Raw genomic sequence first — 24,534 nt, forward strand, 5'->3', positions numbered from 1 at the left:
TTTCATTGCTCAATGTCAAATGTGGCTTGGTAGCACCACTATTGATTGAGCTGGCTGAATCCTAAAGGCTATACCTGCTAGATTAGGCTTGTGGTGAGGCAACCATGGAGGGTGGAGAAAAAAAAAACACGTAACCTCATTCTCACCGATCTACCTGTAGCACATGTATCTCTTCATGGCTCTATCAGTAGGAGTGGCGATCACACAGTCCTTGTGGGGACAATGTCTGTCCTCACATTGAGAACACCCCTTCATTTAATAAATGCAGTACTGCTGCCATGTTAAATTAAACAGTCTGCATGCAGATCTACCAGCTCAGAGTTGGACATTCATGAGGCACTGTAGGCCACCAGCAGCAACATAACTTTATTCAGTCATAATTTGCAACCTCATTGTCCATTCTGCCATTGCCATCAAACCAGGGATTAATGAATGGTTTAATGAATAGTGTAGGAGAGCATGCAAGGATCAGCTCCTGGCATACTGAAAAATGAGATGTCACCCCAGTGAAGTTATAGCTCAGGACTACTTGCGTGTCAAGCAATTTAAACCAAATAAGCAACTAGCATAGGCTAAACAGAGAGCTAGTATTCCCACAACCAGCTTGTATCTAAGCTCTACATGTAACCATTTGTGGTGATGGGAATCGGGGGAGGTGGAATTTGTTTCATATTAGCATAAATTATAATTATTGTAGTTTTGGCGGTTGATCATCTTAGCCACAGGTCATCACCGCCCGTGTTTGTCGGAGTAGTGTCCTTGGCCCCACCATCTCCATGTAAAGCCAGAGATAAGATTGTGCAGTCATCAGCAAACTTTGTTCCACACCATTTGTGACATCTTAGATACTGAAATAGTTCATGTCAAAATGCAGCATGATGCGGGCAGCATATAGGCTTAGACTGATACGTGGCAACGATGTTACTTGCTACTTAAGTGCCAGATGATGACCAACTCCAACAAGAGAGAATCCAACCTTTGTGCCTTGGTGTTACCATCAATGAATTCCTGCATTATCAACATCCTGGCGTTCCCATTCACCAGAAATTGAAGGTGACTAACCAGAGAAATAATATGGTAATTAGGGACTGGGTATTCTGTGGTGATTAACTCTCCTTCTGACTCCTCAAACCCAGTCCCACGTTGACAAGGCACAAGTCAGGAGTATGTTGGAATGTTATCCCCTACCTTGCCTCCAACAACTCCCTAAGAGATTTGACACCATCCAAAACATCACATTCTACTTGATTGGTATCTAAAATTTTCAACACACTTGCTGTCACCAGGGTACACTGATAGATTGCACCAACAAAGAGGTACACTGCCACAACTCACCGAAGCTTGGTAGACAAGCCTAAAATCTCTGTCACTTAGAAGAAGAAAGTTGGATATGCTGGTACACCACTACTTTCATCATGATTCTGACTTGAAACAGACCTCCGTTCTTGCACTGTCCCTGGATCAAAATTCTGAAATTCCTTCCTTTGCAATACCATGGGTACACATGCATCACAGGGAATGCAATGTTTCAAGAAGTTAGCTTCCCATCACCTTCTCAAAAACAGTGAGAAATGAGCAATAAATGCTGGCATAGCCAGCAATATCCCTCTCCTATGATTTGAAAATTTTAAATAGCTGTATCATGTAGGTCTTTATTGATAACGCTGAGGAACAGGTTGAGCTCAAATTTCGGTTCTTAATATTTTTAATAAAATTCAGGATTTTTGTGTCTTTGTGATTGCAGCTTGATTTGCCATTTCCTTGAAGAACTGGCTTGTATTTGTACCTGGGAAAAATATTTATTTCATTGTCTAACGTAGTTATTACAATTTCAGTTTTATCCTCACTTTACTATATAGAATACGGGTCGAGGGATGTCCTGTTGTATGCATACTCTATCTTCATCAATCTGTTGACTTGTACAGGAGTAATGGACTGGTTGGAATTGTTCCTACTGTTTATAGTCTTTGACTTTTTAACAACATTATTTGCAGTTTGACTCCACCTCCAGTGAAGAGGCAGTGGATATTGAGACAGTGGATGAACTCTCTGAGAAAATCAACATTGCACGTCTTATTGCTTCTGCTTCCCACCATCGTACCAAAGCCAAGTATGAAAGTATTTTTAATTGAAAAGACATTGTGTGCTGGCTTGCATTTTTGTGCAACAATACCTTTCATTTATGCATGAGTAAGTCATTCAGTATCAAATGGTACAGAAGGAACATACAAAAATACGAGCAGGTCATTTTTCAGTAAGACCACGGCTGAGCTATTTGTGTTTGAAATTTCACATTCCTATCTACCAGGTAACCTTTGATTACCCCCCATACCTGTCTTCAAAATATTCAATGACCCGAGCTCCACTGCCCTCTGAGGCAGTGTGTTCTAAAGCCATACTACCCTCAGAAAAAGATTCTCCTTATCCAAAATGGGTGATCTCTAATTTTAAAATAGTACCAATTAGTTCTGAACTCACCCATAAGGGGCACCCTTCTTAACATGTCCACCTTGTCAAAACTATTTAAGATCCTGTGTACTTCAGTCATATTACCCCTTGCTGCTGTAGAGTGGAAGTGAGCCTAGCATGTCTAATCTGTCCTCATTCCAGGTATAAAGCTAGTAAATCTCCTTCAAACTCTTCCTTTAAATATGAGATGAGAGCTCAACACGATATTTCTGATGTGGTCTCACTGATGCCCTTTATAACAAACTCAGATTTGGAGGCATCTCTTGGTGAGGGGGTTGGGAGGGAAAAAGTTGTTGTTTCAAGCCAAAAAATATTTGTACCTCAGAACCAAGGAGGGGCCTGGAGGAACACCACCTCATTTAAGGCCTTTACCACTTTCAGGACTCAACATTGAGTTCATCAACTTCACACCATGAAAATTCTCCATTTCTGTCACACTTTCCCTTGCTCTCCTCTTCCTCCTCCTCACCCTCTACCCCCAACCCCCATTTCCTTTGTTTGTGTTGGCTTGCTGTCAGCAGAGTTTTACTACCTTCTTCTGCTAGCACCTACCATTCATTAACAGTTATTCTTCATTTGTATCTCAGTTACGTGCTTTAACTGCAAACTAACTTTTTATGACTCACACACTAGAACACCTAAATCTCTATACATCAGATTTTGCTTGTTAACTGTTCAAGAAGTAATCTGCTGCTTCATTGTTTCTGTCGAAGTGAACATCTCCATAATTTCCCATGCTGGAATTCATCTAGCAGATTTTTGCCTGCTAAACAACTCCCCTGTATTCTCTATGACCTCGTTCTATCTTCACAGCATTCTTTCTACTTATTATCGTGCCATTTGAGGATTTATCTCCCATGTCTTCATTCGCCTCATCTAAGACATTGATGTAAATGGTAAATAGTTGAGGCTCCTGAAAACACCTTCTGGGATACTTCCCCATTACATCCTGTCGTTTAGGAAAAAGGTTTTTTTTCCCCAGTCAGTCTTCTGTTCGTGTTAATGTGTCAGCCCTCATACCAAGCATTCCTAATTTCTGGAACAACCTCCATGGCAGCTTATCAAATACCATCAGAAAAACTTAGTGCAGTACACCTGCAGGCTCCCTTTTATCCAAAGCAAGTTGTTCTTTCAAAGAACTGTTTTAAAATTTAGATTTTCTCAAATTCTTTGTGTATTAATTGGCTTTTCCCAATTTTCAACATTTGCATTGCACCGTAATCTCTGCAACAAAGATTTCTGTTCAGTTCTTTCGGTGGATAAATACAAGTAGCATGAGAGAAATATGGAGAGGCATTGAACTAGTTCTGATGGCAGTGAAAATTATTGAACTTGTACAATGCAGGGACATTCGAGCTATGGTTCCTGTGGGATTAGTGTTTTTCTTAAACACAATGTTGGAGAAACTCAGGTCCAGCAGCAACCATGGAGAGAGAACCAGAGTTAATTTTTGAGTGGATATGACTCCTTTTAGGACTGCTTATTTTCCTTCACCTTAGGAAAAGGTGTGGAGGCAGTGCGTGAGATTTTCTGCACTTTGAAAGGAAAACAAGTCTGCGGACAAGACAACATGGACTGACCTTGCAACCATTAACCAAACGTTTAGGGGCTTTGGACCACATTACTTAAATCCCTGTTCAAGCAAGGTACAGGGTTGGAAAACTGTGCCCAGTGACCAGCAACCCTAATGATAACATCCCCTAAACATCCAGGCAGTTCTGTCTTATTATATTTCATACACATTTTAGTTCTGTTCCTATTTGTTGTGCTCAAAGTTTATAAAAGCCTTTTTCCAGTCTTTGGTTTAATAGATCCCAAATCATCAACTCCAAGATCTCTGACAGAAGAAAGTATCAGATTTTATCTCTTACCTCCACCTGAGTGATGCAAAAAAATCTTTGTTTACTTTTGTTTCCAGATGTCACTTCCATAATCCATACCTTTTTAAAAAAGCCCCAGATGAGGATTCTAAACCCAAGGAGGTAAGCAATAATGTGGGGAATATTAGTGCGGAGGGAAGGTTCAGAGCCCCAAAAGAAATATTAAGCTTTGAGGGAGACAGTGATTGTATGAGAAAAGGTGGGTGGGAGGCTAGCTGAACCTTGGTTTCTTTTAGCAGTGTGGGTTTACATACCTTAGTTGAGCTCGTGGAAATATTTATTGGAGAGTCCGCAGTTGTAAAAGGTTAACCTGCAGAGGTTGTGTGCGTCTTGTTCTCACTGAATAACAAGTTACTTCAGAAATATACTTAACAGAAATATTCTGAACTGTATATTTTTACCCGTTAGAAACCTAACCCTTATCTCAGTAGAGAAGCAAAGGCTCAGCTGGATGCTCTAGTGGTATATCGGACTGCACATACAGTAAATGAGCGCCGGAGGCGCTCTGAGATGAGAGACCTTTTTGAAAAATTGAAGCGAACCCTGGGACTCCGCAGGGAACAGAAAGCCTCAAAGTATTACATTCTCAAACAGGTTTGTAAAAACTCTTTGCATTTAACTATATTTTAATAGCAAAGTTTACTGCCAGATTTTGTTACCATTCAAGTACTTCATATATCCATGACAAATTTCTCCTCTTCCATCTTAAACAGAGGCATTAGTTACTGCTCTTTTTTTATTTTAGTGCACTTCGAACTGAACTGTATTCTGAATCCTTGGCTCCACTAAAGCAAGGAGGGTGTTGGTTTAGTAGTGGTGGTGGTGGTGTAGCCCAGTCAGTCCTATTAATCTTAACGATTGAGGATTTCGGGAATATCCTTTAGATTTCAAGTTGCTTTTCTATGAACCTTGTCAATAGCCCTGCTTTGAAATTGTGGGGTAGAGAACGATATTTTAACACTCTCGGGCCTTGACCCTTTGATTTGGGTTCTCTTGAGGCACAGAAATGTCTAAATTTTATGTGTCAGTTCCAAATCTCACTCACTTCCACGGGAGAGCAACTTCATAAATGTGGTGCTTGGTCTGGGATTACATCTTTTTACCTGAAATGCCAATATAACTGACTTCATGAGATAGATAAAATATTTTCTGATCGCTCGTTGCTGTCCTGTTTTAGGCATTTTCTGAAATCCAAAATCTTCAGGATCAAGCTGATCGTCTGTCAGCTGAGAGAAGCATCCAGACCCGTAAAAGGGATTTACTCATTCGAAAGGTCTCTCTCTTGACTGGTAAGAGTTGACTGCTACTCTCATAACACAGTTATTTGTAGTCACTCTGAGTAGAAAATGCCTGACCCACACACTCCAGGTTGCTGAGGACATTTGTGTTTTGTGTGAAGTGATGTTGCGAGACTCTTAGAGGTGTAGTGACATATAAGATAAAAATTTCCACTTGTCATTCTTGGGTTATTCACTACCTGGGGACAGTACTGTGCAATACAACCTTGTAGTAGTTCCCTTCATAGTGGTGTGCGCTTTGCAACTTAGTTTAACTTGGCAAAAATCTCCTTAATCATAAAAATAAATTAGAGGATTTTTCAACAAAAATGGGAAATTACAGCAAATGGATATATCAAAAATAAATATATGGGTCTCAATGTTCTATGGACCTTTTTGAGGTGGTGTAAGTGAAACAAGATATGACTTTCTCTCTTGCTTTCACTAGGATCATTTCCACAATTGTGACAAGTGGTCTGCATTTGTGGAAGTAAAGACATATATCTATATCTTGCTGCTGCAAGGATGAAACTGAAGTGTCATGTTCCAAAATAAATCTCCAAATATTGAATAAACTCTGGAAAATTTCTTGCAAAATTGGCAACCCCTCAAGACACTTGTGAATGTCTTGAAGTGGGTGCAACATATTTATACCTCCAGTATTTAGTATGTAAATTAAGTGTATGAACAGCACGGATAGATTAAGATTCCATTCCTTTGAATACAGATGTACGATCTAATTGAGGTGCTTTCAGGTCATTAAAGGACCTGATAGGGTAGCAAGAGAGAAGGAGAAAAGCTTTCATTTAGTGGGGAGAATTGGGTGTGTCCACAAGGTGGCATAATAGCCTAGTTCTCACTTTAAGATTAAGTGGTGATATTGGGAAGCACTTATTAAACAAATGGTAGTGAAAATCTGGAACTGTCTTCCTAAAAGCTGTTAGGACTGGACTCCCTTAAGGACTTCATTTCACCACTGCTTAGATGGTTGGTGGGAAAGGCCTGCACCCAAATGCAGTAGGGCAAGTTTTGACCCCTGACCAATTAAGGGGAGGTTGTAGTGAATTCACTTCAAGTCCCTGGTGCCACTTGGAGTTTCCATACCTACTGGTCCATCATAAACTCCTGACCCCTTTCATCAGGGTTTCATTGGGTCTGTAGACATAGCTTGGTCAGCACTGTTCCTCTCATTGATATCCTCGCAGTACCACAGGAATTGTCAGCCTGACACAGCTGCCAGCCTCAGGTTGGCCAGCAAATCCATGAGGCCAGACATCCTTCTGGAAATCAGTGGCGATATTGCATCAGAATGATTAGTAAGACCTGTTGGATGTAAAATTAGAGTGGTTTGGGAGGCTGAGCAAAGGCAGGCTCACCCCAGTATTGATGCTGCAGTTAGATAGCCCACATGTAATCCAGCTCATTAGCTCTGTTTAATTCCACTGATACTGCCTGACCTGCTTAGTATTTCCAATGTTTTCCACTGTTATTCCAAATTTCAACCATTTTCACAGTAATTTGCTTCCGTATAGTAACTTTACCTAGTATTCAAAAATTAGCTGGGATTATGCTTGCCTATGTTATTTTCTCAATCTTAGGTTTGTTACATTGTCCTGTAAAGAAATTATAAAGTATAATTCAGATTAATTAAATTGCTTATTTAACAGCAGCATTAAGCCAGGTAGTGAGCATAATAACTTCATACCATTTGTCCGCAGCAGGAAATATATGTAATGATGCACGTCAAATTTGAAAGTACTTACAAGACCACATAATTTGTTTACAAGGCTAGAAACACAGTTTTGGATCTAACAGTATTCATGATTACAATGAAATGGCATTCAGTTGAAAAAATACTCAATGGCATTTGATATGGGGGGAAAGATGAGAATGTTCAAGATGCTGGAAAGGATCATGTAAGCCCCAACATAATAAATTTAAGAATTATTTTCACTGTTTTTAGGGAAGACTGAGGAGGTTATTTTGAAGAAACTGGAGTACATCTGTGCCAAGCAGAGAGCATTAGATGTTCAAAAGAAAAACAACATGCAACAAGGAACTGATGCTGAGAAGCCACACTCTGACAGCTGGAAAAAACCACCTAATTCATCTGAAACTATGGACATTCTCCAGAAGGTGGCAATGAATTTGCAGACCCAGAAACCACCTAACGTTACTATGCTGACAAGCAAACAAGACCGGATGTCTGAGGCTGGAAAACCCCTTATTCTCACCAGAAAACGGTCATTAACAGCACCCCGTATGTAACATTATGTTTTCTACATACCAGCAAGCATTCACAGGCCAGAATAGAGATGTTTAATGGAGGTGGCAGGTTTTGATCTGCTGGCTAGAGAGTTGGGAGAGCCCTCTTTTCTCTTTTAAGAAAGATGACGTGCCACATCATCTGCTACTTAACTTGCAGAAGTGTGCCCTTCCCCAAGATCAAAGACCTTGGGAGCAGAAGTTCTGCCTGATGAGGACAGCTGACCAGTCAGAGTCCCACAGCTCCATTGAATGGCATCTACCTTGGGTCTAAATTGTCACTGGATCACAGGTGATATATAAATATTCAAATTAGAAGCAGGAATAGATCACTCAGCCCATTAAACACACACTGCCATTCAATAAGATCATGACTGTTCTCATTACTCCACGTTCCTGTTTGTCCACTATAAATTTCATCCCTTACCTATCAGAAGTCTGTTTAAATATGCCTTAAAAATATTCAGACTATGATTCCACTTTCTTTTGAGCGAGACACTTGCAAATACCAACCAGGCTTTGTAATAAGAAAATATTCCTCATTTTTATCGTAAATGCCTGATGTCTTATTTTCAGTTCCAGAATTTCCAGTAGTCGAAATTTTAGCATTTATTGCCCATCCCTAATTGCCCAGAGGACAGTTAAGAGTCAACCACGTTGGTGTGGCTCTGGAGTCACATGTAGGCCAGACCAGGTAAAGATGGCAGCTTCCTTCCCGGAAGGACACTAGTGAACCAGACGGGCTTTACCCCAACAATTGACAATGGATTCACTGGCATCGTGAGATTTTTAATTCCAGATATTGATTGAATTCAGATTCCACCGTCTGTTGTGGTGGGATTCGAGCCTGGGTCCCCAGAACATTAGCTGGGTCTCTGGATTAACTGTCCAGTGATAATACCACGAGGCCATTGCCTCCCCCTTGCCCTTTCCATATGCACGTGGCCAGGGTACCTGTAGGATATTATGTTCCAGCCTATCTTCTAAACTCTAATAATCCTGTCCAACCTTTCCTTATAGGACATTGTAGCCATTCCAGGCTTTAGCCTTGTAAACCTTCATTTAACTGCTTCCAACACCGTTACACCCTTAAATTAGGAGACCAATGTTTTACACAGTATTTGTAATGGATAGCAAGAGTAAGTTTAACCCTTTAGTTCCTCTTAGACCAGACAAGATTCTGGTTTCTTTGTTTAAACGTTTATTTATGTGTGCATGCATGGGAGAGATTTTATACTATTTCTTACAGATAACAAGCGTCCAATTGACTATTCTCACAAATAATAATTTCCAATCAAAATGTTACACTTAACTCACCCCTAACTCTTCCCAATTGTTTGCATAGTCCATATTTCAAGTTGGTATACATGGCTGTATATCCAAACTAATACACATGATTATATTAACCAAGCAAATCACTACATGTTTGCATCTCTCAGCTGCAGTATATACTTTGTTATTACCAGTAAATTTACACTGTTTTCCCCTTTTTAGTGTCTCCTATTGCTCATTACTGTCTATTTTTCTTTTCTTGGATCATTTCACTTCTTTAAGCCCTACCCTCCATTTGCCCGATCTGACTCATTTAACCTAACTATCATCCCCTTGTATCTTCCTTTTGTCCTCTTCACAACTAATGTTCCTACATATGTTTCATCTGTAAATTTAGTAGCCCAACCTGCTCTGTCCTCATCCAAGTTCAAGTAAAAGGTTTGAGGATCCAATGCCAAATATTCCATCTTACCAACCAAAATATGACCCAGTTATGCCTACTATCTGTCTCTTGTTTGCCAATTTAATCTTGTTTGTATGCCCAATAGATTATCTACACCATTGTTTTTCATCCGTTCATGGGTTATGGACATCAGTGCCTGGGCCAGTATTTTACTACATTCCTAGTTGCCCTTGAGAAGCTGGTGACTTGTTTTCTTGAACTGCTGCAGTTCACTTTATGTGAATATATCCACAATGTCATTAAAGAGGAGTTCACAAATTTTGAAGGAATATTGATATGTTTCCAAATCAGAGTGGTGTGTGACTTGGTGGGGAGCTTGTGCATGCTGCTGTTAATCTTCTAGTTGGTAGTGGTCTCATGTTTAGAAGGTACTATGTGTGGCATTCCTAGTGAATTTCTGCATGGCTGCTCGACTAGATATGGATCAGGTGGTGAGGGGTCCAAGAGGAGGGAAAAACATATTTGACCTCATTTTTCACCAATCTGCCTGCTACAGATGCCCCTGTCCATAACAGTATTAGTAAGAGTGACCACCACATAGTCTTTGTGGAGACAAAGTCTTCTCTTCACATTGAGGATGTGCTCCACTGAGTTGTGTGACACTATCACCTTGCTAAATGGAATAGACTTTTTGAACAGACCTAACAAGACAAGACTGGTCGAGCATGAAACTGTGGGCTTTGAGCAACAGCAGAATCATACTCCAATGCAATCTGTAACCTCATGGCCCAGCATATACCCCATTCTACCTTTATATTGATTCTAGGGGCATCAAAGAGTGCATTAAGATATGCCATGAGCTACACACCAAGTATACTTAAAAATGATGTCACCCTGATGAAGATGATAAAAAAGACTGTGTTTGAAACAACATAAGCAATGAGTGACACAGAGTTAAGCAATTCCATAACCAATAGATTCGATCTGATCTAAGATGTGTCCAGTCACGAATGGTGGTGAAAAAATTGAGCCACTGGAATAGAGAGCTTTATAAATGTAACTATTCTTAATAATGGGGGAGCTCAGCACATCGGTGTAAAAGGATAAGATTTTCAATAATCTTTAGTATTGTGGATGATCCATCTTGGATTTCTTCAGAGACCCCCAAAATCTGTCATGCCAGTCTCCAAACTCACTCATCGTGACGTTGAGAATTGTTTGGAAGCACTGGATATTGCAAGACTGTGGGCACTGGCAACATATTGGCAATAGTAATGCACCCCTAGTCGAGCTATCCGAGTACTGCTACAATACTGGCATCTACGCAACAATTGTAAAATTTGCCAAGTATGTTTTTCACACAAAAATTAGGACAAATCTGACCTGGCCAGTTGTTATATCATCTGTCTCATCAGAAAAATTATGGTGAGTGTTATAACCAGTGCCATCAAGTATCACTTGTTTAGCAACATCTTGCTTATTGATGTTCACTTTCAGGTGTGCCAGGGCCATTCAGTTCCTGACTATGAACATGCTGTTTTAAGAAATTATTCCAAAACATTATATTAATTTATTATCTAGACTTGCGTTGCCCATTTTCTTTTTACAGTCTGTATGTAGATTAAAATTCCCCACAATTATTGTGTTACCTTCCTGTACGCCACTCCCACAAGTAACCTCTTGCCTTTATCACTTTTCAGCTGTACCCAAATCACTTCGACATCCCTCTAGATTGTGCTGATATCACTGTTAATTATTTGAGCCACCTCTGATTTTTGCTTTGCTTCCTTTCATTTCTAAACATCCTGTACCCTTCAATATTTAGATCCCAAACTGCATCATGGAACCATATCCCTCTAACGAGACGACAGCGCAAATAGAAATGTTTTGTTTTGAAGAATGTCAGTTCCCTTCCTTATCTTGTTCCCTCCTATTATCCTTTTTATTCCCCCACTTGGATGAGCTACTGAATCATAATGCCACAATCGGGTATCTCGTGCATCCTGCAGCACTCACGCTCATCCAAACAAGCAAAAAGAACCTCAGACATGTTGGATATTTGCAATGTCTGCGGGGCTGTCAATCCTGTCTTGTGCACCTGTGCCCTCTGAATCCCAAACCTGCCTCAAATTGCGTCCCACCCTCCCCTGAACAGTGATCAAATTAGAAGGCCCAATCCTAAAGAATGTGACCGCCACCTGGTACAAAATATCCAGTTTACTTTCTTCCCTATTAATGTGTTTAGTATGGCTTTCAACTGTCAAACTCTCATCCAAAGCTGCTCAAACTGTAAACACTTATTGCAGGTATGTTTGTTCTGGATCACAAGTATCTAGGAACTCCCACCAGCTGTAGCCATGTCACATCACCTGCCAATTCATCCACAATGTGGTTCAATTAACTGCCTCAATAATTTATTCAACTATCTTTCTTTTTTCGTTTTTTTTATTATCCCTACCACACATTCCTGTATTGTTTTAGTCCTTAGGAATATAATAGATTATAACCACTGTAACAGTTGTCTTCACTTAGAATAACGTTAGAATCAATTTTTGAAGGATGAATTGAAAACAGCAAAGCACATGAGCACCTTCTTCTCTTCTTCCCTGAACACCTTTAATCATCAAACTTCAGCGCTATGTCCCAAGTTACATTCAAGTGCAAAGTTGCAGAGAGTAATGTGAAGTGTTGTAGGTGAGGGGTGTGCTGAGCAAGAGCATGGCAGTGACTGTCAACAGGCATTCCTCTTCCATGCATGTCTGCTTGCCATGCTCCATATATCATGAGCTTCCATCCACTTGCTGTTGGATTAATATCAGTAGTGGTCGAATGAAGCCTCTAAGTGGCTGTTCATTGGCACCCATACCACTGACTTAATTGGGCTAGAGGCAGGAAAATGGTGGGATACTGGTCTGCCAAATTTCCACCTCATGCCATCACCACCACCACGGGGAGGGTATTGAATTCTGCTGATTAGCCGTGAGTAATAGCATAAGACTTTTGACTCCACGTTTGTGTTGCAACTTGAAGTTAATTGATAGCACAACCTGCAAGTCAGGAAGGTCAGTGTGTTTGAAAGATGAGCAGTGAAAAATTGATGAAATCAATTAAAAAATTAGATTTGGAACCAAGAAACGATAGTGGGTTGCTTTCCAAACAATAATATTTTACATAGATCTTGGCCAGGAGTACAAGAAAAATTGAATTCAGTGCTGGTAATGCAGAATTCATTTAGGACTGTTTCTTTTTTTATTTGCTAGATTCTCCAGTCTCTTCTGTCCCTTTGACACCTGGGAGTTTGCTAATGACACCACAGGGTCAGGTCCTGACTTTAAAGGGCCCTCTTGTTTCTGGTGAAAGTCCAGTCTTCACTGCTGAAGGACTTCTGCATGGAAACCAGCTGATAGCCAAGGGTGATGACACTGGAGGGGCAAATTTTGCAGGTAATACTATTGAGTTTTGGAATGTATCTTGCATTCGTTCTATTATTACAAATAATAGTGTCATGACATTTGACAAACTTACCTGAGGACTGGACACCACTGGTTCAGTGTTTTAATCACTGATTTAGCTCTTATTCCAAGCATTCCTATTGCATATTAGTTAGTGTGAGAACTGTCGGGGTAGAAAAGGAATTGTATACACGTGGGTACTGACCTGAATTCAGTCATGGAGGTAGGAGTTGGGAAATGGAATTATCACACTATTGCACTAGGTTTTTGGAAGAAAGAACAGCTATTAATTTGGAAATAGTTCAACGTGATACTGGGTACGTAAGATAAAAATGTATTTCATTCCAAGTGTTGACATTCCTCAAATAACACTGGATTTATTTTTAATTCACAAACTTTATAAATGGAGGCACAATGTACAAAATCAAGTGTTTGTTCTTTAACAAGTGTAACACACTTCTGAGTAAAATGAATATGGTCCGTATTTACACTAGTGTTGTCTTATCACACCTGTGATTGTTGATTACGTTCACTTATTTTCCATACTTTTAATTTAAAATTCTCATCCTCACATTCAAGTTCCTCTAGTTAGATATGGCTTTCTCTAATCTCTTGCAATCCTAAATTGTTCTGTCATTCTGGCCGCTCCTCTTTCTTTTTAAGATGCTCTTAAAACACCAAAATCTGATCACATGTCCTAAGATTTCCTTATGTGACTTATTGTAAAACACAAATTAACTGTCCTTTTTAAAGGTCTTGGGGCCTTTTACTGTATTAAAGGCATTATGTAAATACATGTATTTCTGTGGAATTTACACAGACTACTCTAACACCACATTTGTGTGTATATGACAAGGGTGCAGCTTATACTTCAGAACTTGGCTGTGTCCTACACTGCTGTGTTATCCAGGCAGTTTTATTTGGATTCCCACCAAAAATTACTTTGTGGAACGTGTATAAGAAACTGAGAAAACTATGGAGTTAATTTTTTTTTTCCTTATTGTGCACTTCAGAAGAAATATAGCCTAAATCATCTTGAATTCTTTTCTCGAATTTTAATGATGTTTCCCCAAATGCTGGTGCAAGATGAGGGTTTCACTGACCTATTCTTGTTTCCAATTTTCAAATCTTAGCTGGCCGTACCTGTTTGTTAGTGTACTGGTTTTACTTCAAATTGGCTATTACATTTCCTACATATTTAGGTGTGAAGGCTGAAGGATTCAACTTTTGCTCCACAGCCATCGATGCTACTCAGGCAGGTACGCATTTGGCATGTGCCCATTACCATGCAAGGAAGCCCATGTGTCCTTTGCTGAAATTTTTTTAGCATAGGCAGATTGTGACGTCAGTCAGCAACTAATGATCACCCTTTTTGGAAATTGTATTAGTGCCCACTCAAACACTCGTGCAGCTGGCCATGAACTCGATACTATGAGTTTCCTCCACCTCCCCTCCAAAAAAATCTTAATGCTTTGTTAAAGGGATCACCTTAGAATGTTCATGTTAAGTGCTTTTCTTTTCAGTCCTGCAAAGTTAACTGGCAGCATTGTGCACTATAGTATTAGAGGAATTGATACATTTTATTTCTGAAGGGAGAGATGTGAATTTAAAAGGCTTCTAAACTGAAAACCTATTTCTGGTTGTTGGGAGCAGTAGCTGCAGGTTTTCAGTGTATACTGAAGCATGACAGGACGATACAGTAGAGTGGAGAAGCTGTTTGCAGAGAGAGAAGCAGTGTTCTGATCAGACTTTTGATCATGTATGATTCACAGAGCACATGTAAACCTCCAAATTAGCCATGAACAATATCTGTGTTTGCTATGCTCACCAGTGAGGTAGCTGCAGAACCATATACCCTTTTCCAAACGAAGCCTACCCAATGATACCACATCCTGTGAATGAGTTTAAAAAGCACTATCACTGATCCTGATCACTCTTAAGCTCATTTAATTTTTTTTTCCCAGCAGTGTAATCAGCTCCTCTGCCAAAATCCTGACATTGATCTCTGTGACTAACTGTTTCTGTTCATTTCAAGCACTTGGGGGAAAAACCACCTGGCCCACCTGTGGCAAAAATCAGTGCTGCGGCCTTATGTTTACAACATAAAGTCCGGGCAGTACTTTGCAGACTCTGGGAATGTTTTTCTGTACCAGATTCTCAGATCACCTTTTGCTATTCGTTTGTTGAATATGTGTGTTATTGTCTACGCCTCATTTTCCACCAGCCCCTAATTGAAGATGGTGGCAAACCGCTGCCTTGAACTGTTGCAGTCCATGAGAGGTGAGGTATAACCACAGTGCTTCTAGGAAGGATTTGAACACAATGATAGTAATGAAATAGTGTTATGGCTTCAAATCAGGATGCTTTGTGGCTTGGAGGGGAATTGGAATGTTGTGGTGTTTTCATGCATATGCTGCTCTTACCCATCATGCTCACCAAATTGCTATCGCACACTTAAGGCCTATATACAGGAGGGCCAGCCTTTTCAGATTCATGTTGCAGATTGACTTTAATAGTTGCTAGCCTTGCACAAACCTAGACACACTACTAAGTGTGCTTGTAGCACTGGGCTGTATGCGTTGTCAAGAAGATCAACAGCCATCATGAAATTTAAGCTCTACCTATATCTTTTTGAGTGGTTTAAACTAGTGCAGTTTCCTGATGCTTAGTGGGTATTTTATCCAATTTAGCTTCATTGCTCCTTGATAATAAACACCCAGCCAATATTTCTGATGTCCTTGGATGAAGCTTGCATATCCATGGTACAACTTAATGGTGCATCAGTGGTCCAAATGCGTGATAGTGCTGCACCATTTCGTTTGCCTTGCCTTTGCGACTGAATCTTAAGCTGTAAATGAACTTGTCCTTCTCTGTCTTTCCAGGCATTGCTTTAGTTACTATCCAAGTGCAGGGGTTGCCAGTTCCATTTCAAGTAAACAATGCTACTGGTAAAGAATCTCTCAGTTCCACAAGGACAACATCTGCACTATCAAGCACCAGACCTTCTGGGAATGAAGTGGTACGTTCTGGTGCAGCTGATGTGGTACAAGGAAAAGAACCCAAGTCTGAAGCTTTAGCAGATTCACTTGGTAAGAAATAGTATAAATACTTGTGTGTTTCCTACTGAAATGTTTCAGAATACCACTGTATAACGCTATAATTTCTTCAGGATTGCGTCTTAGTTCTCTCTGAATGGAGGGCAGAAGTGTGACCTGTTGAAAGTATTAGATGGTTCCAGACCATTGTGTGCCAGGGAGTATGTTGTCCACCATTTCTAGGGAATTAAAAAGCAGTCAAAAGGTCTTACTGGGGGACTCAGCAGTAACAGATTCTGGCAACCACTACCCCACTCCCCCAGCAGTTTCTTTAGGACAGAAAGAATATCCAATGGCACATTGGTTATGTGGATCAAGAGGGATCCTAATTTCTTCTCCATCAAGCATTTGAATCACAATTGAGTTTGGCTTGGTACTTTTGGTTTGTGGCAAGTGGATTTGAGTCAAGTTTTATAAATATCCATCCTAACATTTAGAAATCAGTTTTGCCTGCATAATTAGGGTTAGGTTGGTGCATGACAGATCTTTGACGTCTTAAGAAACAGCATTAAGCCATTCGGTCCATAGACCCTGCTCTACCATTTAGAGGGATCATGGCTAATCTGAATATGGCCTTAATACTACTTATCTGCCTGCCCCAACAACTTTTGACTCTCGTCAATGAAAACAATCTGCCTAGCTCAGCCTTGAATATATTCTTGAGTATATGACCCCCATGCCAGTTTTCACTGAGGAAAAAAATTTGACACATGAATAACTCTCTAGGAAAATAAATTCCTCCTTGACTCTTACATAGCGAGACTGCTAAATTCGAGACTGTGCCCCTGCTTCTAGATTGTACCACAAGGGAAATATCCTGTCAGCATCGACCTTGTCAAGCCTCCTCAGAAGCTTGTATGTTTCAATAATTCACCTCTAATTCTACTAAACTCCTAAAAGTATAGAATCAGCTTGCTGAAACTTTCCTCATTTCAGAAATCACCCGAATAACTGCCCTGGAACTGCTTCCAATGCAAGTATGACCTTCCTTCAAATAAGATGACTAAAACTGTACACATTACTCAAAAATTGTGATCTCACTGATGCCTTTTACAGTTTTGGAAAGACTTCCCACCGTTTATATTCCATCATTGTTGCCATAAAGGCCAACGTTCCATTTGTCTTCCTGACAACATGCAGGTACAGCAAGTAAATTCTTTCATGTGCAAGGATATCACAAGGTCCCTCTGTTTATTTCAAGTAATTCTTGGTTTGTGAGTGTTATTGGATAGGCTACCATTTTTTGCCAATGATTAACTGTCCTGGAGAAGATGGTAATAAGCTACTGTCTTAAACCTCTGCCAGCTTTGGAGTGTAGATACACCCACAGCTGTTAGGATTGGAATTCCAGTATTTTGAAAGAGCGACAATGAAATAATGACATATAATTCCATGTCATAATGTGCAGCTTGGAGGGAAACTTGCAGGTGGTGATGTTCCTATGCATTTGCAGTCTTTGTCTTCCTAAGTGGTGGGGTTTACAGGTTTGGAAGGTGCTGTTGAGGAATCCTTGATTAATTGTAGTGCATCTTTTATGTTGAGGTGATGGTTAAACGCTCTTTTTTTGGAGATATTCGTTGCCTGCCACTTGTACAATACAAGTGTTACTTGTGACTTTATCAGTTCAAGCCTGAATGGTGTTCAGGTCTTGCATCATGTTGACACAGATGTTACAATATCTGAGGCGACGTCACTGATGCTGAACATTGTGTAATCATCAGTGAACACCTTCACTCCTAACATTATGATGGAGGGAAGGTCGTTGATGAAGCAACTGAAGTGGTTTGGCCTTAGACATCACCCTGTGGAATTCTTGGAGTGATGTCCTGGAGCTGATAAGGTTGACCTCAACAACTTCCAGCATGTTGCTTTATGATTGGTGTTACTCCAGTGATTGGAGAGCTTTCATCTGATTCTTGCTGACTCTGATTTTGCTTGCGTTCCTTGATGCTGCACTTGGTCAAATGCAGCCTTGATATTAAGATCAGTCATTTACCTCAGAAGTCCAGCTGTTTTGTCTATGTTTCAACAAAGACTGTACTGAGATCAGGAACTTGACAGAACTCAAACTGAGTACCAGTGAACAGGTTATTCCTTTGTGCCTTCAGCCATTTCATTCCATATGATGTCAAGAATTAAATAAGTTGACAAGTGTACTGGCATCTGTAATGTTGGGGATCTTGAGAGGAGGCTGAGATTAATCGTCTGCTTTGCATTCCTGGCTGAAGACTTGCAAATTCTTGGCCTTGTCTTTTGCACTAATGTGTTGGGCTCCTCCATCGTTGAGAATTTTGGAGGGTCCTCCAGTGAGTTCCATGATTATCTACCACTATTCACGACTGGATATGGCAGGACTGCAGAGCTTGGATCTGAACCGTTGGTCATGGAATCACTTGGCTCTGTCTAAAGCTTGCTATTTCCACTGTTTGATATGCATATAGTCCTTCATCAAGTTGATATTCCATTTTTCAGAATGCCTGGTATTGCTCTTGGCATGCCCTCCTACATTCTTTAAACCAGAGTTTATCTCCTAACTTGATGGAAATGGTATAGTAAGAGATATACTGCGTCATAAGAGTACAGTGTGTGGTTGAGTACAGTTCTGATAGTCCATAGTGTCTTTTGGATACATAGTTTTGAGTTGCTAGATCTGTTTGAAATTGATTTGATTGCATTTAGCAAGATTATACTGCGTGGCAGTACAGGGGGTGGGGCGGTGCAGTTCCTAACTTTGAAAATCAACTTGTGTCTGCTCAAGGATTGTGCAATAGTCAATGCTACCAGCACTGTCATGAATGGATACAACTGCAACACTTGAATTTGTGAGGTGAAGATGTTTTCGCTCATTTTCCCTCACCATTCGCTGCAGACCCAGTGTATCAGCTATGTCCTTTAGGGCGTGGCCAGCTCAGTAAATAGTGACTGTACCAAGTTACTCTTGGTGACAGATATTAAAGGTCCTCACCCAGACTATATTCTGTGCCCTTGCCATCCTCTGACAGAGCACAAAGTGTTCAACATGCTAGAGTACTCATGATTGCAAACTCACTGGACAGGGCTATCACTAGCTGGAGGTTTACTTGTCTATCCTGCCGTGAACCTTGGTGCCCAGAGTTAATGTTGTTGACTACCAGAGCAGTTGATTCCTGACCAAATACGACTGCACTGCCATATCTGATGGGTCTGTCCTGCTGATAACAGCAACATAAGAAACAGGAGAATGAGTAGATAATTTGATCAGATTCAAGCTTGCTGTTGGTTGAACTGCCCCAAACCTCAACTTCTCTTTTCATGCCAGCTCTTCATAGCCCTGAACTACTTGTTTTCAAAAATTTGCAGATTGTAAATAGTCAAGAGCCAGCATTGACCCATGGTGTACTGTTAGTTATAGCTTGCCATCCTACAAAAGCCCAATATTTCCTGACCGTTTCCTGTTAATTAGCTACTACTCCATTCATGTTAAATAGCATCCCGCCAAATTATTAGCTCTTATCTTAAGTAGATGCTTTTTATTTGGGACCTTATCAAATGCCTTTTGGAAACCCAAGTACAATAATCTACTGATTCCCTTTATCCACCTTGCTTGTTATACCTTAGAATTCCAAGAAATCCATCAAGCATGACTGGCCGTTCACAAAACCATTATCCCTGGCTCATAATATTATAATTATTCTTACTTGTCATCATTCTGTTGTAATGCTTTAGACTTTGATGGTTTAATTGGATTGAAGTGACAATATAGGACAAGTGACTATTCTTGCAATTGCTCACATATTTGTTTTGACATTCTTCACGTAGGCACTGGATAATGGCCAAGAACTTCACTTAAAAATGAAGGTGAACTCCTTGAGGCTGATGTTGCACAATTCACAGTAACCACTTAAAGAGCAATAGTTGATGATAAAATATATTTGTTCCTTATTCTGTGACTGACAACGTTGGAAGATTTGGGATTACTAGAAAAATAGTTTATTTGGAAACTTTTATTAGCGTAACCTAAAGTTGACAAAAATGTAACATAAACAGCATCAGTAAATTCAGTGATGTGCTCATTCTTTTCTATCTCACTACAGGTGATGAAAATTCCTCCTTCCTGATGCCAAGAATAGTGAATGTGACCTCTCTGGCGACTGGAGAAGCTCCATCGTTGAATCTGCAAGAGATGAATGATTCCTTTGCAGAAGTGGATCCTCAAGCTCTTGATTTCAGCATGAAAGGGAGGAAACAATGTACATCACAAGGAGAACAGATTTCTAGAGACAATAAAAGAACATCCGACCTAAATAACAGCTCAGACATCACTGGAGAATTCACCGCACTTGGTGAAAGCGAGGTCATGCCGTTTCTTATCGTATCATCAGAGGCTTCGAAGTCCGAACATCAACAACAAGCACAGCAGGTTACAACTTCTCACGTACTGGGTTCTGACAAGATTGACGGATCACCAAAGGCATTAGATCTGTCTTGTTTCCCTGACAGAGCTTCAGTGTCTTGTACAGAAAAGGCCTGGACTAGAGAGGAAACCTCACCTGGGCCAGCACCAACGACTGAAATAATATTTGAAGACAGATTGGAGTTTCAGGTGATGAGCAATCGGGTGCAGACGTGCAACACTGGGAAATCTATTGGATTGAGTGACAGAGATGCAGAACTGTCACCACTGTTGAAAGCCAATGGCACTGCATCCAGTGAGATAGTGGATACTGATGGCTACGAGCCATTCACTTCACTTTTAAATGAGCTTGCGTATTTAAACCAGCAGTTCTCTGATGATGAAGGAAATCCAGATGCATCTTCAATCTCTGATCACCAGGCATTGGGCTTTATTGACAATGGAAATCAAGGAGAGGACATAGATGAATTATCGTTGATCCATGGACCAATAAGATTGGTGGACATTGATGGTGCTGATGAAGACGCTGAACTTAAACAGACATCAGAGAGGGAGAGTGGTGGCTCAAGTAGCCCCCTGGTATTGCAGTTGGAAGGCGAGGACCTGAATGTTGAGCAGCTGCTTAGCAGTGAGATGCCTGTGGATTCCCAAAATGAGTTGGATGATGGCACACTGGACTTCGAGGGCAACCATGTTTGTGGGGTGAACAGTTCAGTAACTGTCTCACCTCCTCCACTTGTGCACATGAAGGCAGCCTCACCTTCAAACACAGAGGTCCAAAGCAGTTTAGACATGCTTTGGAGACCAATGCCTAAGTTGGCACCCCTTGGCTTAATCAGGGTACCTGGAAAGGTTGAATCAGTAACACTGACAGAGCACTCATCAGAGAATAGCAGGCCTATGCCTGCACTAGCGCGGATCTCATCTCCGCAAACAATAAGTGCAGAGAGTCCATGAAGTGTTTTGGGAGAACACTACAATAGTTCAAAATTACTCTCGGCCAGCTTTTGAGGATTCCATTCTGAAAACTAATACACTTGGATCATCTCTCCAATGATTTTAAACATGAAATTGAAATAATTATGAATTGAATTAAACTTTGGAGATTTGTGGTAATCGTGCAGGGATTGCTGTTAAAAGTAACCGATGAAGTGTGTTTAATCTGGCATTTCACCACATAATGGATCTCTTGTATAGTTTCAGCTGTAATTCATTCACCATGAATTTGTGGTGAACCCAGATTTGATTGGCTTAGTGTGGTGATTCAGCTGAAATTGACCATTTTGCAGTTTGGTTTTATGTTAGTGAATCTTCAATTTAAAATCATTTTCTGGGCTTTTTGTACAGTTTCTAAAGTTGTCACCTTAAACATAAAGATGCTGACCGTAACCTCCTTGGTAGGTTAATGAACATCTTTTGTATGTAGTTTGTATAGTATAGCGATTTGAGTTTTGGTAAAGCAATCATTCAGCTGGTGTACAAACTGACTTTGTTTCAGTGGTTTCACAAATCTAATTTTCTGAATAGCTGAAGGAGTGTAAGTGCATTTGAAATGCACTGGACCTTCCTTTTTAGATTTCCTAGTACTGGAACAGCTCAGATTTGAATAGAATCAACTGTGGTTGATAGAGATGAAAATTAATTGATAATGTTGAGTGCTAAAATGTTGGCAGACGAAATTTGATTTTCAGTGTGTCTTGGATAATGTGTAAATACTGTACTACATATTTTTAAAGAATTGTGAAATAGAAATTTCTTAAGTTTTTTTTTGTTTTCTTTTGGCAAGATCCCACTATTTTTCTAGAAAACAGTCTAACAGATTTGATTGGAACATTTTGTGTATGTGGTTTAAAGGCATGTCTGACCTTGCAATTAAACTAGTTAAACCAGGTACTACATTTACCTTTGACAGTCATTGTATGCATTGTAGCTTTTGTAATTGTATTGAAGACTGCAGTGAAGGGAGTCATGTTCTTGTGTTTCATTTGGAATTTGATTGAAAGTGGAAGACTGTACTCGTGGAATCGACTCTGAAAGGGAATCAGATTACTTAGGAATTTCATTCATTTCCTTTAACGTAAAGACTAAATAATAGTCCCACTTTATTCTTTCTCCACCACCTGCTAAGATTCAAATTCCAGACCTTTTAATTGATAGATGACAGCAGGTTCTGTTCTGTTCTGTTCTGTGCAGCGTGTGACTCCTTGATGCCACACACCTTCACATGTGGCCTTGATGTCAAAGGCAGGGACCCTCATCTCACCCTTGGAATTGAACTCTTTTGTTCATGTTTGAAGCAAAGTTTATAGTGATAGTGGGCGCAGCTCCTAGCAGAAACCAAACTGAATGACAATGAGCAGGTTATTGTTGAGAAATACTGCTTGATAACACTTTTGAATAACCCCTTCTATCACTTTGCTGATGATCGAGAGTAGACTGGTGAGGCAATTATTCAAAGGGTTGGATATGTACTACTTTTTGTGTACAGGACATACCTGGGCAATTTTCTACATTGCTGTGTCAAGGCAACTGATAGGCATATCTATATCAAATACACATTATATGTCCACATTAGTCTTGTATTTTGATTTTTGTGTCAGTTTTTGTTTTTAATTATAATGAGGAAATAGTGTTTCGCCATAATTATAAACCTGTGAACATTGAATGGCATTCTCACTTCTCTCCCACATCAGAATGAAACAACAAATTGGATCTTAGTTTGATCCTTTCTCTTTCCATTTTCATGGATAAATAATAGTGTACTGCAGGCACAGTAGAGAATGGCAGAAATGGGTAAGGGCATGCTAGTGACCGCTTGGGAAAAGGGAGCAGATTGTAGGGAAATGTGGGAGGTGGTTCGTGGCATGGGAAGGAGATACAGCCTGATGGTGTGGAAATCGGTTATGAGCCATATAGCAAAGATAAGCATCTACGGAGAACAGCATCAATAGCCAGTAAGGAGGCAGTTGCATAGCATGGCATGGGCGGTGGTAGTGGTTTAAATGGCAAAATGCAACAGAGCCAATATCAATCAGGTCAGAAGGGGAGTTTTTACTGAAATCAAGATAAAATGAGTGCAAAGATCAGAAGAGGAAAGGGAGAAACTGACATGAAAAATTGATGTTAAAAACGAGGATACAATGGAGGATAATAGAATGTACACAGCACATAATTAATGTCCTACAAGCGCCACGAGTCATATATTGAAGACTTGTATCTTTTCCATGTGTTGGTTAGTCTTCCTATTTACATGTGGGACTAAAGGCATTTTGCTTTCACTGTGTTTTATTTGCAAGTAAGCCACCAGTAAATCCAAATTGAAGCAAGCAGTGTACAAAACGCAGCAAGAAAATCAGCGCAGAAGATTGCCAAGGATCGACAAAACATAGTCAGCAATGATCAGTCTTGAGAACCTGCCAGACGATGGACCACAAGCTACATGAGCAGAATTACGCAATTTGGTCCAATGAGTCTGGTCTGCCACTTGATCGTAAAAACTCCCCCCCGAAGAGGCCATTTGGCATTTTGAGTCTGCACCAACTATCTGAAGAGCATCCTCCCCAGACCCTGTAACCGTGCATTTACCATAGCTAATACGCCTAGCCAGCACGTCCTTGAACATTATATGGTTTGGGGAATACTTGGATTAACTTATCTAGCATGAAGTCCACTATACACTGAAGTCTATGATGGTAGTGGCAGAGTCATTTGATGACCATGGTACTCCCCTTTGCTCCCCAACTCTTGAAGTTCTGGTCTGCTACTGATGTCTTCTACTGTGAAGACTGATGAAAAGTACCTATTCATCTTCTGTGAATTCTTTGTTCCCCATTAGTACTTCTCCTCCCTCCATTTTCCAGCAGTCCAATATCTGCTTTAATAAGCAATAACACGACATGAAGCTGGATGAACACAGCAGGACAGGCAGCATCAGAGGAGCCGGAAAGTTTGACGTTTCAGTTAGAGATCCTTCTTCAGAAATGGGGGAGGGGAAAGGGATTCTGAAATAAATAGGGAGACGGGGAGGC

The 24,534-nt window shown here is 40.3% G+C and overlaps 1 protein-coding gene across 7 annotated transcripts in view; it reads left to right on the plus strand.

The window, feature by feature from the left end:
• mgaa (MAX dimerization protein MGA a) overlaps positions 1-23,064 on the plus strand; it is a 127,384-nt gene extending 104,320 nt beyond the window's left edge. For all 7 annotated transcript variants that reach the window (XM_048537820.2, XM_048537822.2, XM_059649296.1 and 4 more), the window contains exons 18-25: positions 1,995-2,110; positions 4,388-4,451; positions 4,758-4,943; positions 5,527-5,638; positions 7,590-7,886; positions 12,827-13,009; positions 15,901-16,107; positions 20,187-23,064. In XM_048537820.2, the coding sequence (XP_048393777.2) occupies positions 1,995-2,110; positions 4,388-4,451; positions 4,758-4,943; positions 5,527-5,638; positions 7,590-7,886; positions 12,827-13,009; positions 15,901-16,107; positions 20,187-21,463 (2,442 nt within the window). In that variant the 3' untranslated portion in view covers positions 21,464-23,064. The remainder of the gene's footprint in view (positions 1-1,994; positions 2,111-4,387; positions 4,452-4,757; positions 4,944-5,526; positions 5,639-7,589; positions 7,887-12,826; positions 13,010-15,900; positions 16,108-20,186) is intronic.
• The last annotated feature ends 1,470 nt before the right edge of the window (positions 23,065-24,534 follow it).

The sequence above is a fragment of the Stegostoma tigrinum genome, chromosome 10 (assembly GCF_030684315.1).
Source record: "Stegostoma tigrinum isolate sSteTig4 chromosome 10, sSteTig4.hap1, whole genome shotgun sequence".
NCBI lineage: Eukaryota > Metazoa > Chordata > Chondrichthyes > Orectolobiformes > Stegostomatidae > Stegostoma > Stegostoma tigrinum.